This window comes from Chrysoperla carnea, chromosome 1 (assembly GCF_905475395.1).
Source record: "Chrysoperla carnea chromosome 1, inChrCarn1.1, whole genome shotgun sequence".
Taxonomy (NCBI): Eukaryota; Metazoa; Arthropoda; class Insecta; order Neuroptera; family Chrysopidae; genus Chrysoperla; species Chrysoperla carnea.
Genome location: NC_058337.1, coordinates 108,979,792 through 108,996,267, shown reverse-complemented (window position 1 = coordinate 108,996,267; position 16,476 = coordinate 108,979,792). Strand labels below are relative to the sequence as shown.

At 27.9% G+C, this 16,476-nt stretch overlaps 1 protein-coding gene across 3 annotated transcripts in view; it reads left to right on the top strand.

Moving 5' to 3' along the window:
* LOC123302804 (homeobox protein abdominal-B) overlaps positions 1-7,138 on the top strand; it is a 146,766-nt gene extending 139,628 nt beyond the window's left edge. For 2 of the 3 annotated variants that reach the window (XM_044885906.1, XM_044885895.1), the window contains one exon: positions 6,586-7,138. In XM_044885906.1, coding sequence (XP_044741841.1) covers positions 6,586-7,046 — 461 coding nt within the window. In that variant the 3' untranslated portion in view covers positions 7,047-7,138. The remainder of the gene's footprint in view (positions 1-6,585) is intronic. The other variant, XM_044885901.1, reaches the window with a different exon arrangement.
* Positions 7,139-16,476: the final 9,338 nt, after the last annotated feature.

Genomic DNA, 16,476 nt, shown 5'->3' with positions numbered 1-16,476 from the left:
CAATTAATTTACTACTCGCTTACATACAGTGTCAAAATAATAATCACGTGATCAGTCATGTATTTGAAGTTACAGAGCATTTCGACAAACCAGGCTTATCAATCAGGCATATACGCACATACACATACACAAGGGTAGATTGACCAACACTGCTCTAAATATTTAAAAAATCGAAACATATCCGTGTCGTGGCCTCTTCAGAACGCAGTTTTTCCTACTTGAGTCAGATTAAATAAATATTTAAACATTTTCTTGGAAAAAGAAAATCATCAAGAAAAAGAAAGAACATATCTATACGGAACCCTAAAATACGTTTAAATATGTGCAAATTTTCAACAAAAAAAAAACATATGTACCATAAATTACAGTCTTAGCACGCAAATTTCTGTGTTCACATGATCAAATTTTGTTAATCCTCAAACACACGATTTGAATAATCAATTTATTTCATTCAAAACCATATTTACATTAATCTGAAGGACAACTGGATGGTACGTTTTTATTTTTATCCAAAATTTTTAACGGTTTTGATTATTCATAATATTTTTTTTTTTTTTTAGACAATTGTAATCTTAATTGAAATATGAACTGATTTAGATGTAAAATTCATATTCTTTTCAAAATCTTATAAAAAAATAAAAAAAATAATTTCTTTTGATATAAAATATTCACAAATCTTGAACGAAATAAAAAAATAAACAACTTAGTCTATTTTTAAAACGGAAATACTATGAAATCCAATTTATATTTAGTTCATTTAATGTTATAAGAATTCTATTTTTTGTATTGCTTTATAATTTCTTTCCAAATTGATCATAAATAAAACATAAAGCTCAATCAATACCTTCTAAGAGATTTACCTTTTTATCATGATTTTGAAAGTCATTCGATATTATGAACAATTTACAATCCTAGTCTTAGCATTTTCTAAAATTAGATGTAAGATTTTCATCATTTCTTTCTTTTTTTCTTATTATTAACAAATTTTCTAACAATTCTACAGATTATGGTTTGAGATCTTGTCTCCTAATCTCTCTTAATAACTTTTTTCAAGATAATACATTCTCAAAATTAACTTTATGGCCAAACAGAAGGGAAAGAGAATAGGTATTACTCGTCTTGCCTCGAGCTAAAATTTAGTAAAACTCTTGTCGCCTAAGGTTCACCCAATTTAAATTTTGATTATTTGACTTTTAAAACAAGTGATAGTTCCTTTTCCGTCTTTCTTGATTCGACTCTCAATCATTTGATCTCTTATCGCACCGTCATTCTAGTTAGTTCTTCTATTAAGTTTCTCTGCTTTCATAAACTTTGATGCTACATGTTCTCGAAAACTTTTTTTGGGATTTATCAAAATTCCGAAGTTTCGAATTCTAAAGGAATGGTGAAAATAAACAGTTTATAAAGATGATTTAAAAAATAACCAACCATGAATAAGTCCCGTAAGTAAATTTTGAGTCCTGAGACAGCGAAATCTCTTTTCATAAATAGTTTTCATTAAAGGAACAATTATTCGATTATTTTCAATTCGTGTAAGTATTAGAATTGACAAAAAAGTCTTCAATAAATACATAAGATTTAATAAAAATATCTAGGTTGTACACTTCAATACACAATAAGGCCATAAAGATTCACTAACAAATGAAAAAGATAAATGATATCTTTGTAAAAAAACAAATGCAAGTAAAAATATATTTAAATAGTTCCAATTATACTTAAAAGATGGTAGTATATGTATCACATTAGTACTTTATAAGAGTTATTACAATATATCGTATGTGAATCACACATAACTGATATGACGTCACATGGCTACACACACACACACACACATACACACATAACTTAGGTCGTTTTTACGAAGCGTGTGTATGATATTTAAATATTACGTTTTTATAAATACGACCGATATACTAAGTTGTGGGGGAACGACGAGGTATTATGGATGTTACATGTTTTGTAAGACTAGAAAAAAAGGCCTTTGCCCTCATATGTATGCGTTTAACATAAAACGAAGAGATATGCCTTTACATTACACCACTTGTCTACATATTTTGAATTTTTTTTTCTTCTGTTAGTTATACTTTTTAATATGTCAAGTTATCTAATGATTTAGAGTTGTTTTTGTATTAACAGACATGTTTTTTCTTAATTACTTCATTAGTTTCTGTTTCTGAAAGTTCGTTATTATTAGTTAAGAGTTTTCCATTTAGAGTGTCCAAACAATAAGTGTATGAAATATTGTTTAATTTTTTTGAAAATTTGATTGAATAATTTATGGCATTTTGTGTGATATATCGCTTGGAAAACTTATCATGCAACATTATTTGCAATGTTGAACAATGTATGAATATGATTAAATTTTTTTTTAAATCAAAATGAGTGTTTAGTTCGAGCTACTTACCGTGTTCCAAATGATTTTCATGGGATATTATCGTCAAGAAGGCTCAGACTCATTATTCAGACGGACACCGGCGGAAGAAAGTCTGGTTCTTTAAGTATAATATGTGAAAATTATAATTATTTTCTTACTTGCTTTCCTGAGCAGTTAACTTCCTTTTTATTATAAATGAACTACCTTATTTCAGATAGGCATTTTTCACTAACTGTTGTTATTTTTACCTCATCCAAATTGAAAATTCGAAAAAACTTTTTCTTAAGGTTTGCTGCAAAATCACAGATTCTAAGATTTTCAATCACCCACTCTAAGATTTGCAGTTGTAATATTTCCCAAAGTTTAAACAACAGTTATTTTTCTAAGAAGATGTCGTAAAATATATATTAGAAGATAACGAAGATATTTATTAGATTCAAGTGAACGGTGATTTTTAGTCTTCAATTTAAAATATGATTATAAAAAAGTCTATTTTGGATGTGTCTAATTCAAAACGTGGGGTGATAGATATTTTGATAAATAAACGAATATTTGAACCATTCAGAGAGTACCCCCACGCTTTCTAACATTGAATTTCACATCATCATAAAAATTATTTCGTATGTTTTATCGTACACACATACTTTAGTTTTTATAAATTAAATTGTATTTTAATGCCTTTAATATGAAAGTCGTAGATTTACCGAAGAAACTTTAAAACAAATCTTTTACATTCAATCATTCAGACTCTGTAGTAATGAAATCAACCCACTTATACAATAAACCCTCTTAGAATAAAGTGATTGTCAGAGTGAATTATGACGTAGGTATCATTGTAACGATAAAAATTTTATCACTTGAATCACGTGTTTAACTACACAAAATAATAAATATTATATAACTTTATAATATAATAAAAATTTAATATAATTGTTATTTATGCAATTAAAAATAAAATATTTTAATTTAAATAACCAAAAAATACTAATAATTATTAAAAACCTAACAAAAATAATAAATATCTAAATTATTATATTTATTTGTTAGTGTGGTATGAAACAGCACTGCGCTCTTTGAAAATCGTTTTGGCACAGCTTTTTCATTTTATCTACTGAAGTAGATATTTTACTAAAAAAAATTTAAAAAAAATTGTTCTTATAACAATTAATGATGATGTTCTTATAACAACTACCTACATATTTTTTGGGTGAACGAGCCTTTTAGAGCTAATTTTCCTGAATTAGCCTTTGAAATTTAAGCGGTTTAGGAAATAATTGATGACATTCATTTGTTACTAAATACAATATTGTAGAAAAATACTGGTATTTTTAGATTAAAGGAGCGTTAATAAAAAAAAAATATGTTTTCTAGTTAAAAGAAATGACTTGCAATTTTTCCATTATTACGAAAATTGAATAATCATGAATTCGTGTTTTAGGATACTCCTTAAAGAATATAATTTTTTTATTTTTCTCTGACATTGGAAAGAATCTGATAATTGTGTGACACAAATATTTTTTTTGTTCAAGAAAATATGTACTTTTGAAACTTTAATTTTAAGGCAGTCAAATACTTATTTTCTTCAATTAAGGTAGTTGACTCAAGAAATAGTTACTTGTTATAAGAATTTTAAACAGTTAAGAAACCATGTTTATTTCAATCCAATACGTACTTTTTTTTAATGTCGTGTTCATTACACAGTTTTCAAAATTGCTCCACTGTGTAATACTGTATAGTAAAGTAGCAAAGCATACTCAATTTAATATTAGTAAAGTAATATTTATTTTGTAGACAGTTCTTGTAAAATATTTAGTGCAGGTCAGTTTTATAGCATTGTTAAAACTTTATTACAATAGAGAAATAAATTTGTTGTTATATGATATTTATGACTAATACATACATACATATAACATACATTTTTATATAAGATATCGTTTGGGTTGCATTTCTTTTTTTTTTTCTACAACTTACAACATGATGTCGTAGACGCTACTTTAAAACGTGTAGACGCATTTTTAGTTTATTATTATTAAATATGCATTAAGATTGTAGATGAGAAGTATTTGTAAATTACGGATGGAATTCTTGATACCAGACTCTCCACATCCACATTCTCGCCAAGTATAAATGCGAAAGTAAGCTGAAATGGACTCTTGTCTTACTTTACGTTGAGCGGAACATTAGATAATTTAAGAAAAATATTGAGTGCAAAAATATTAAATGCAATAAATGGTGGAAACGCATATAAAAAATGCATTATATTACCTTATTATGCACTTATCTATTTATTTGCGCTCCCACCATATTCATCGAGAATTGTAAACAGGTATTTGAATAGTATGAAGGTATTATTTATTACTATTCAGGTATTAGGAATAGGTATTTATTAGAGTTATATGCAAACTCAGGGAGCTCCTCTGATGAACACTTTAGCCAGGCCAACGACCGAAGGCCTGTCCAACATATAGTAGTAAACTTTAAGCGGGGGGCGAGCTTGCGGGTGAGCTAAACGGACTTAGGGTGCGGGCTAGACATAGTACAGCTGTTAATGAATTGGAGCTGCAGGTTAATGAAGATTAATAATCGCTGAAGAATAATAATAGTTACATTTAAATAAATTGTTGGTGAAACGAAGTTCACCCGGTTTGTACCCATTGATTTGGATACAAAAAAATTCCTGTTGAACGAAGTTTGATACCGTATCACCTGCACATTTTTGTTTTTTACCCGACTTGACACTACTTGTACTTCGAAGTTAGTTTTCTTGCAAGTCGGACTAGTTGCCGCACAAGTGAGGACTCATACCCTAGCAAAGAAAAAACCAACATCTAATCTATAAAAAAAAAAAAAAACTATCAACAAAAAACAAAAAAAAAAACTATCTCGGATTAAATCAACTATAAAAAACAAATAACATATACTGAAGGGTCAACCTTGTCAAGAGAATAATTAATTATAAAATTATTAATTGGTGATAACAAAATCAAATATAACTAATCACACACGACGAAACATTTTTGCAGACAATATTATATCAAATTCGTATCTATTTAAAAATTTTATTCTTTTTTTTAATGTTTAGTCTTGTGCAGCTTCAATAAAAATGTTTAATATCAGTTTGTAACGTACACCGATTACTTTATGTTTTAATTTTTAATTTTAATTAATTTTAATTTTTCTTTTTAAACTTCATGACTTTCACTTTTGAAAATTAACATAATATTTTTCAAATTGTGTTATTTTTAATAAAAAAAAAAATATTAAAATTTAGATTAAAATAACATTTGACATTTCTTTGTTTCTTAAAGAATATCGGTCAATGTCAAATCAATCGAAAGGTCACACATAAAAAATAATTTATAATAATTATATTATAATTTAATTTGGTTGACTTATTACCTTCTTTTTTTGTAATTTAGATTTCACTAACTGACTACTTTTTTGATAGATATAGGGAATAACTGGGATTTTCTTAAATATCTAATCCATTGAGCTTGCACAAAAAAGTTATAGAAAGTTGATTGCTACCTATTTTGAGGGAAGTGCGAATGTTAATTGATAGTTAAAGAACTAAGCGACGACTTAAGCTCAGATTTAAGAAAAGAGATTATTATTTATTACACTTGTAGGTAAGCGAGAATGATAATTACTTTTTAATTACGGCTTTTAGGAATGTCTTATTTTGATATCATGCACATAAGATATGACTTCCTCTTATCATTTGATCTCACTGTCTTCTGCATTTTTGAATTCGATGTCGACCTTGATGACGGCGGCCAGACAGGAAGTGGAAATCATTATTCCAAATTATGGTGGTAGGCAGCTGAATATTTTGTCTCCAATGTATACAATTACACGGAAAATAATTTCGGTTGAGCACTTATCTCTTTTTTAAAATATGTTCTTACAAATAACATGTTCCTATAAATAACGAAAATACGAGGCTGTTTTAATCTTAAATACGGCGACGTAGAAATTATTTTCTCCGTTGCCACCTGGTTACATAATATGGTTTGCACGTTTTGCAATATTTATTGGCTTTTAAAAACTGTTTGATATTTTTATTATTCGCTTGCTTTATTGATGATTTGAAAATTTTACTTAAATGAATTCAGACTTTTATTTTGGACATTGGTAATCTAATAAAAAAAGAATCATTAATATCGTAAACTTTATTTTAGTTGAACATTTAATCTAACTAATTGTTTAAGTGATGTGGGGATCATCCCCATCTGGCCTGTTTGCTGCAGGTTCACTGGGCAGTGTTGCTGGCATGGGTGTAAGCTGTGGCAGCGGAACAAATCCATTAGAATGGACTGGACAAGTGACCGTACGAAAAAAACGTAAACCATATTCCAAGTTTCAAACATTAGAGCTGGAGAAAGAGTTTCTATTTAATGCATATGTATCAAAACAAAAACGTTGGGAGTTGGCACGTAATTTAAATTTAACGGAACGTCAAGTGAAAATATGGTTTCAAAATCGTCGAATGAAAAATAAAAAAAATTCACAACGACAGGCTGCACAACAGAATAACAATAACAATTCAAATGCAAATAATCAAAATCATCATTCGAATAGTCATCATCATCATTCGCACGCGTCTGCGCATCATGTTGTTGCACAAAATCATCATAGTGCTGCCAATGGTGGTGTGAAACATCATCAGTGACCCGTACCATTCTCTGGGGTCATGTTTGGTCACCATCATCATGGACTTGTTACCTAAACGAATCGAACTGTATTTTCATTTTTAAATAAAAAAACATTCTTTTTTTTTTTTGATGAGGTTTTACTGTTATTTATTTTGTGTTTTTGTTTTCAATATATTATTGTTGACTTTTTTTTTTAAACACATACGTTTGTGACTTTTTTTTCTTTTTTTGAAGTATTGTGCGTGGTGAACCAATTTTTGTGGAAAAATATTGAACTTTAGAGAATGGCCCCAGAGAATTCACTTGTTTTTAACAAAAGTATTGAGTAAAAAAATAGAAATCTCTCCAAAGAATATTGATATTTATAATTCATAACTATTTACTCCTATTTAAAAACAAAAATAAAAACTTTGAATAAATGTAAGATTTTTCTTGTAAAAAAATAAATTTATGAAATTTTTATACTCCAAACTCCCTTATCCAGTGTTTTATGATTTAAAATTACAATTATTGTTTTTTTATACATATTTTAAAATATTTTTTCTCACTTAATTAATTATTGTTGAATGATTGTTGTAAAAAAATATTGTGTTTTTCGTTTAATTATTTTTTATGTTTTTAACAAAGTGAATTAAAAAATGAATTTTTTGAAAAAAAAAGTAGACTGTTTTTTTTTTTTTGATAGGGCTATTGTGCATTATGTACCTACTATTGATTCAATATTATGTTGCGCGCGCTCTAAGCGTATTACAAAACATTACTTAGATAAAATTTGTAAAGCATATTTTTTCCCAAAAATTTTTTGGAAAAGAATAAATTTAAAAATATTAGTTAAAAAAATCTTTGTAAATATTATTCTTCTTCTCATAATATAATATCTCATCTAACTATTTTATCAAAGAACATCGACGTTTTTTGTTTTTGATAAAAAAGGATTATCCCTTTTTCCCCCCATTTAATATTAAAAATAACTAATTAAATTAAAAAAATGTATTACGTGTCTGAAATTAATTAATATTAATATACATATATATAAAAATTATTATTTAGTATTTTAGTATATATACATATAGAGAGTGATCATAAAGTCTGTTAACTTTTTTTATTTTTTAATTTTAATACAAAAAAATCACTCTGGAAAAAAAATGGATGTCGTTTTATCCCCTCTCTCACTTTTTTATTGTAAAATTCATTTGAAATAAAAGAAGAAATTGGTACTTAATAATTTACTTTACGTTTTTTAAATTCAAAATAATGTTGCCAAAAATAAAACGATTATTTTGATTTTTGAAGAAATTTTTTTGGATGCTACAAAAATGAGTAATACCCTCCATTACTAAGATTAAAAAAATATTTTAAGATAAGTGTTTTGTGTATGTTTACAAAAAAAAAATGTATGGTAAAAATTAATGTGAAAATCAAAAATGAAAAACTTATCTCTAGAGTTACGAATTTTCACTTAAGAAACGTAGTAAAGTGAATGAAAAACTTAAGAAAAAAATAATAACTTTAAAATTTAGTAGCTATAGAGCATACAAATATTTTTTCTCAAGGCTCCACAAAAATGGAAGCTTGATATAAAGAAAGAAACTGTAAAATTGCTACTAAAAACAAAAGTCGTTTTGTACATAGTAAGTTAATTAAAAAAAAAAAAAAAAAAAACTATTAGTAAAATTAAATTAACTAAAATCCTACTCTTAGCAATGTAAAAGTATTACTATATTTTGAAGAAAAAAAATTACAAATTGAACCAAATAAAAATGTGTTATGTAACAAAAAAATAAAAAATAAAATAAAACTTAAAAGCGTAAATTAATGTAAACATAGCACATTTTTATATTGTACATTCAATATTATAAATATATTTATTAAAGAAGAAGCTTTTTGACATAATTTTGTTTCCTTGTTTCCCTTTTTTCCAATCTCCAAGGAGTGCAAAATATGAAAGAATTAAAGAAGCAATGTATTTGAAAATATTTCCATCCTATTCTTATCTCGAAGGAAATTATATTAATTGTGCCAAAACTATATTTCTTTTTTGTTTAATGTTCTTTTGTTACGTTATACATTTTTTGTTTTTTTTTTTTAGGTTACAAATTTAAAAAAATTCTAATGTGCAATTTTTTTGTTTGTAAATATTATATTAGTTATAGAATTTATTTCTTTATTTAAAAGGTGGCATTGAAGGTGATCATAATTTCAATTTAACCTAAATCTACTTATAATAGTCTTAAAGACATAACGATCATAATGCTCGCCAAAAAGGGAAATATTAAAGTTAATGCTTCCATTTCGAAAGATTTATCGTACTAATTACTCAAAACTTGGAAATATTCTCTATTGAGTGCATAAAGAAAAGCTATAAGTTTACCTCTATAAGATTAAATAACGACCCCGTTTTTGATAATTGTTAATTTTTGGTAAATACTAAAAATTGTTTGCCTTGTGATCCAAAATAATAGGGGCACTTAATTAGATCGAAGTATTTAAATTCCCAGTAGTGCAAATTTGGCGGAGAGTGTAAAAATTATAACATAGTTTTAAGAAATTTCTAATAAAAAGTTACTTTTAGCAACGGTTATTCTGTGGAGAAAAAAAATTGAATTTCAAACACATTTTGGGTTAAAATGCGAAAGGAGGCACGAATTTTTAGTGACGAAAATGAATCCTTATACAATGACACCTTACATGAGATATTTTCAAATACATCAATAAGAAAAACAAATTAATGAAAAATAGAAAACTGTAAAATAAATTTTTGTTTCTTGTGTTCAAAAATCCATAATTTCTTTAAAAAAAATATTATTGTTAATTGTGTTAATTTTGTACATGTTTATGTAATTACATTATGTATTTGTAATAAAATGAAAATTGAAAACATTTTATAAAAAAAAAAATCAAAAATATAACCAAATTTCCAAATATCTTTTTTTTGCGTACCATCATTTTTTGTTTTTACAAACTATATTGTTATACTCATACACTATTTATAGTATAAGATGTAAATAGACATGGTGCTTCAAGGTGATAGAAAAGGATGGAAGGCAAGTCACTGTCGCATGTGGCGGTAAATTAAACTTATCGAAGTTATTCCATTCGCGATAAAGGATTAAATAGTTCTACTTTCATGCGTGTACCTTGGAGCGGGGATCGGGGGGTGTCAACTGCCTCCCACCCTGAACCTATACGGGCTGCTCATTTACCTGAATAAGAATATGTTTAAGCTTAAATATTGATATAGTTTTGAAATTTTAGGCCGAGAATTTTGAATCTTAATTAAGCCCCCCCTCTCTTGGGCCAGAAACTGAAAATGCTAGATTTTACACATACAACTTCAAACTGAAATAAATAGGTAATAGTGTTAGAAATAGGTAATAGAATTCAACGAAATATTTTCAAAAACTACAAATGCTAAAGAAGCTTTTTTTCGAAATACAATTCTTAGCTCACGGTTTTAAAAAAAATGTTGAATGCATGCTTGAAACTTCGTGAATGGAATTTTTTTGACGAGTCTACTAAACTTTCCTCTACGAGTGATTGTGTTTTCAAATGAGCCTGATGACGTTATATTTGAGTTATCGGTCAAAAAAAAAACTACCACCTCGAACATGCTGTACTTGATTTTCCATACATACATAATTTACTTTTGCTCAATTGTTTAATAATTATTAATTTTATCAAGTAGTCATAGTGTCCGACAAATTCTTTGCTGCGTTTTTTGCAGAACGATACCTCTAATATGACATAATCATGCTCATTTGAAAACGCAACGAAAGTTCGAGAGACTTTTCAAAAGCATGCCACTCACGAAGTTTCAAGGTTGTATTTATCTATTAGTAGTCATGTGTCAATATGACCAAGAGTTAACGGTGGGATGAATTTAAAACAAGCGGTTATGAGGCCATGTTTATTTACACTATACAACACGTACAATTCACATCTCGGCTATTTTGTTTTTCCCAATGATTTTTCTTTCTACACTGTCAACTTATTATTTTAAAAGAGTTATGTGTTTTCATTTTTTTCCTTTTCCTGATAGCTTATTTAGGTGTAAGGATGAAAACTGATACAACATGTTTGAGTTTTTATACCATGTATATGAAATATATACAAGGTATATTAAATTTAGTCCCAAGTTTGTAACGGTTGATACTATTGATGCTACCAACAAAATTTTGGTACAGGTATTCATAAAATCACCTAATTTTCCGTTTTCTGTCCGTCTGTCTGTCAACACGATAACTTAAAAACGAAAAGAGATCAGGTTGAAATTTTTCTAGCGTGCTTAAGACGGAAAAACTAAGGTTGAGTTTGTAAATGAGCAATATCAGCCAATTGGGTCTTGGGTCTGTAGGACCCATCTTGTAAACCGTTAGATATAAAACAAAAATTTAAATATAAAAATAGTTTCTTATAAAAAATAAACAACTTTTGTTTAAAACTTTTTTTCGTAAACATCACTGTTAGGTGCAAAAATCTGTTAAAGACTCTTAAAAATTTTATTTGAGTCTTTTAATCGTCAATTTGAGTTGATAATTAATAAGATGAGACTACTTGATATTACAACTGTGTTTTAAATTGATTAGCTGCGTTGATTTAAATAAATAAAACGTGAATCTCTTACAATTTAGACAAAGAAATAGAAATTTTAGCGTGTTTACTCCGTGACATAACTCTAAATGTTGCCAGAGTACAATGACTTTGCCTTCGCTGCTCCGTATTATGCAGTTAAAAAATGAGCAATTTCCATGCGACTGCGCACTTTTATCATGGTGACAGTGATACACAGAGCAAAACACTTTGTGGTTCTGTGCTTTTCCTGTTTTAGAAAAGATGAATTAATATTCAGGACAAGGTTACCGCTTTACTTTGCATGTTTCTTGTATGAAAAAAGGATATACCTCTCAGCTGCAAGAAAATTTGGGGGTCTTAAGGGATTATTTATGAACTAAAATTTTCCGTTAGTCTTGTACTGAGTATTAAAACAATTGCTCTCTATTTGTAAAGTGGTGCTATAAAGCATTTTCAAATAAAATTTAAATTTTTGAAAGTCAGAAAATCGAAAGGGAAAAATGTACCGATCAAAATTGCTTGAAGCGCTAAAAAAATGTTTGAAATCAAAAACATCAATCAACTATTTATGTTAGTTTTATAAATGTTGCGATGAGCTAGATAAGTTAGATTCAACAGACTATATTCTGCGGCTCAAATGGAACCCGTGCAATGATTGTTAAAAAACATGCGTACACTCATGGAAGTTTTCCCGCTATGTTAGCGCTCTTCGTACGAAAATACTAACATTTAGACCATGAGACACGACGGTTTCTTTTAAAATGATGATACATACTTGAAACTTGAATACAGCAGGGAATTTGTCGGACACCATGACCACTTGATAAAATTAATAACTATTAAACAATTCAGCAAAAGTGAACCATGTACGCTTTCAATCAATATGAGCTTATCGATGCAGTAGTTTTGGTGGTTTTGCGTTTTGTTAGAAATTTTATTAATCGTTGAGGAATAATCGTAGACTCGTCACTCACGAAGTTTCAAGTATATATTCAACATTTATAAAAACCTGTGGTGTCCTACGGTCTAATTATCTCTCAGAGATAATTTTGGTAAAAAAAAAATTTGATTTTCAGATGAAAAAAATAATATATACTCTAGAACAAACTCATTATTAAACTTACAAGATATTGTGATTTTTTTGTACGAGGAAATTTAATTCAAACATAATTTAAATTTAAAGCAGGTGGGTGAACAGGAAGTTTAGCGATTTAAAATTGTATTACGCTAGACAGACATACTTTATCTAACTCGTTACATCTACTATAATAATATCGTACAAGGTTACATTGAATGTAGATGTTATGAAGATAAAAATACAACTATTTGATGCATATGAAAATATTTTAAATACTAGTAGTAATGTTATTTCTTTTTATTCTTAATTAACCTATCTATTTTTAGTACAAATATCAAGCTGTAGAATAATTAGTTGTAAAAATAAGTTGCGAAGATATATTCGTCGAAAACGGCTTTTGTTCGTCGTTACAACAAAAATTACAAGGTCATATATTTTAAATATGCCAGTCTTTTATAGAGGTACATGTAAGAAACAGTTTCAGTTATAGAAGTCCAGGAAGGAAAAGAAGGAAAAACAATTATCTCTTGTAGAGATACCTATTTCCCAATTTTTAGAGGTTTTAAAGGGTTAAAATGACGGGAACTGACAACTACTTTCACTTGTAAACTCTTCATGTTCACTCACTCATGTTTAACTGTCCATGTTTGATCTTTCTTCGCGGTTTAATAAGTGACGAGCAGCTAATTGCACGCTATTGAAATGAAAATTGTGAAAAAGAGGAAAAATTATCGTCCATTCGGTAAAAACTATGTAAGGCCGGGCGGGTTATTAACTTGAAGTTTCTAAAAAACCTGGTAAAATGGTATTTTGTTAAATATTATTTTAGTATTTCGTTAAATATTAGGTTAGTATATGTCTAACCTTACGCAATTAATCCCCTTCCCCTGTTAATTCTGCAACTCATTTTTGCGATCAAAACTCAAAATAACGATACTTAGATTATTTCATGGCCAGCTAGTTTTTCCACGATCAATATTTCATGCTATTACGAATTTTCGGCCAAACTGATAAACCGGTGTACATTTTTTTTCTCAAATCATTAATTGTACTTCAGTACCTACTTTATAAAAGATAACCATTTAAATTTCTAGTTATAAATGCATTATTTATTAAAACAAAATGTAAATTAATTTCCCGTAAATTTATTTTTCCGAATGGGGTCCCCCATACACATTGTTTTAAAAAAAGTTCAGTCTCTACTGAATAGCGACCATGCATGTAAAAGAACTAAAACATTTCATTACATTTGCATATCAAATAATTAGGTAAAATAATCAATGCAAATTATTATTAAATTCAGCATGCAATGAATGATTAAGGCGATATATTATTAACTTTCCACAGGAAATTTATTGTTATGGGTCCGAAAATTCTAATAGATGAAATCCCGTAGATGTATCATTTCATTCTGTCTTTTATTTTATGATCGTTCGTTTGTAGATATTTTGTCGGTAACGATTTCTCTTAAATTTTGCTAATAGAAATTCACACGTTAGGGGGGGGGGGTGTAGAAAATAAAAGATTGTAATTTTTCTTAAAATTAAGGAGCTGGAAACTTTGAACATTAAAAACGAATAGAAATTCAATTTTACAATCATTTATTGGCTTATCGGTTTTTCTGTAAATTTAATACTTACAAAAGCATTTATAGATATTGAATTTTATCTTTAATTACAATAAAATTTTATTCAACTGCCAGTTATTGGTGTCAGGCTTTCTTGTTTACAAGTGCGTGTTTAGCTTCGGAACTACACATCTTTATTACAATAAATTAATTTACATTGCTGTGTCTAAATCGGTTAAAAAATTTTCAAGCTATTGGTGTGGACTATAAGAGTCACACACTTATAAACAGCTCGTTTAAAGTACATAAATTGTATCAATATGACCTTGAATTTTGATTTAATAAATTGCATTTTGTATTAATGCAGTCGTAATTTTTTTCACAATTACATGAGTTCGTTTCTTATATAGACCTCACCCTTTCATATATAAAAATTATACCTAATGATAACATTATTTTGTACGACGACAAAAATAATAATAATTTTAAAGGATGCTCCATCTATGTAATCAATTCAGGCAGACATTTTCCTTTTAATTAATTTGATTTTTTTTTCACGTTTCAAGTTTTTGGGATGACAGCAGCATAAATTTTCAGAGGCTAATATGCACAAAAATTTGTGCACAAGTTACTGTTTCATTTTCTGATTGAACGATAAGTTTCAGAGACAATGCTCTGAGATATCGTCTTTCGCATAGAATTTTGTCCTTTGAAAGTATCGAGAAAATCACGAAATTTTTTTTATATTCCGATAATTGATGTAACTTCTAACAAAGGATAATTTCGACAAAATAAGTACAAAAATCGTGCTTTTTTTACGATTGGTTGGGAAAATTTTGAGATATTACCTAAGGTACTAAAGGTACTCTGGAGATAGCTCTAATGATCATCACCAAAAGGTTAAATTCGTTGTTTTTGAGTCCTTATTACTCTAAATATTTCAGAGAGACAAATTTTAGAAGAATTTTAATATTGTTAAGTCCCAATTAGTTTAAATAATCCAAAGACACCGAAATTGATGTGATTTCACGACTGATAGACAAGTAAGTTTCTGGTTCATTGACAGAAGAAAAAATTACTTTGCCACATCACTCCTTAGATAATACCTTGATATTGTAAGAGAAGGTGAAAAACATTTGAAAATTTCCTGAATCGACAAAAAATGTTGACATTAGGTTTTTGAATAGCCAGGTAAGATTAATGACTTGCGTAATGGAGTTCCATTTTTCAGTATATTATCCACACAGTTCAAATCAATCAAAGCTAATTTCATTCGAGGTCAATAATCGTGATTGGTTACAAATATGAATATAATATAATAATTTCGGTTTTAGGTCGCTGTTAATTATACAAATGGAATGAATAATAACGAAGTATATTTAGATTATGACAATAAAGTGATTAATGGGCAAATAATGGAAATTAGAAGTGATAAAGAACAATGCTGGACATAAGAAGTAATCATGAGAATGATGGACATAATAATTGTAAATAGTGGTAGAACAATGAAAATAAGAAAAATGAAAATTGAGAATCTGTGATCTAAAAATGGTACCTAATCAAATGAAAGAACATTGGAAATAGCAAAGACGAAAATTAAGAATGTATGGTCTTGGGCACTGAGGTTAAGAAAACCATGATATTTAATGATTTATAATTTATGAATTCTGTGATATTTTATTGGAAATTTTGTTCACAACAACGAACAGAATGTAAATTACATTTGTGGGTCATGATTTTTATTTATTTTATATTATTACATAACAAAAATAATATTTTGCAGAAATTACCTTTATTATCATATTTATTTATGATTTACAGATATTTTATGGTTTTTAATTTAAAATATGTATTTGTTATTGTTAAAATACTTTCAAAATAAAATGAATAATACTTGTGGAAATATGCATAAATAGAGACAATTCAAAGAATAATGAGTGTTTGAAATTACGAGAACAGATACTCTATGTAGGAATTATATGGAATAGCCTTTTGAAAATGCAGCGAGTTTAAATTCAAGAATAAAAATTTCAAAAACACTTGCTTAGAAAAGTTGGAAATTTGACGGTTTGAGCTTCATGATTTAGGGCTTATGATGATGAAATATGAAAAGCAGCCATAGAAATATGGATGTACCCCTTCCCTATCAAATGTTTCGAGAAAATCTCTAGCTTCACTGACTTTATTGCAAATACAATAACGCCAGGCATCGGAGCTTTTTTATTTAAAT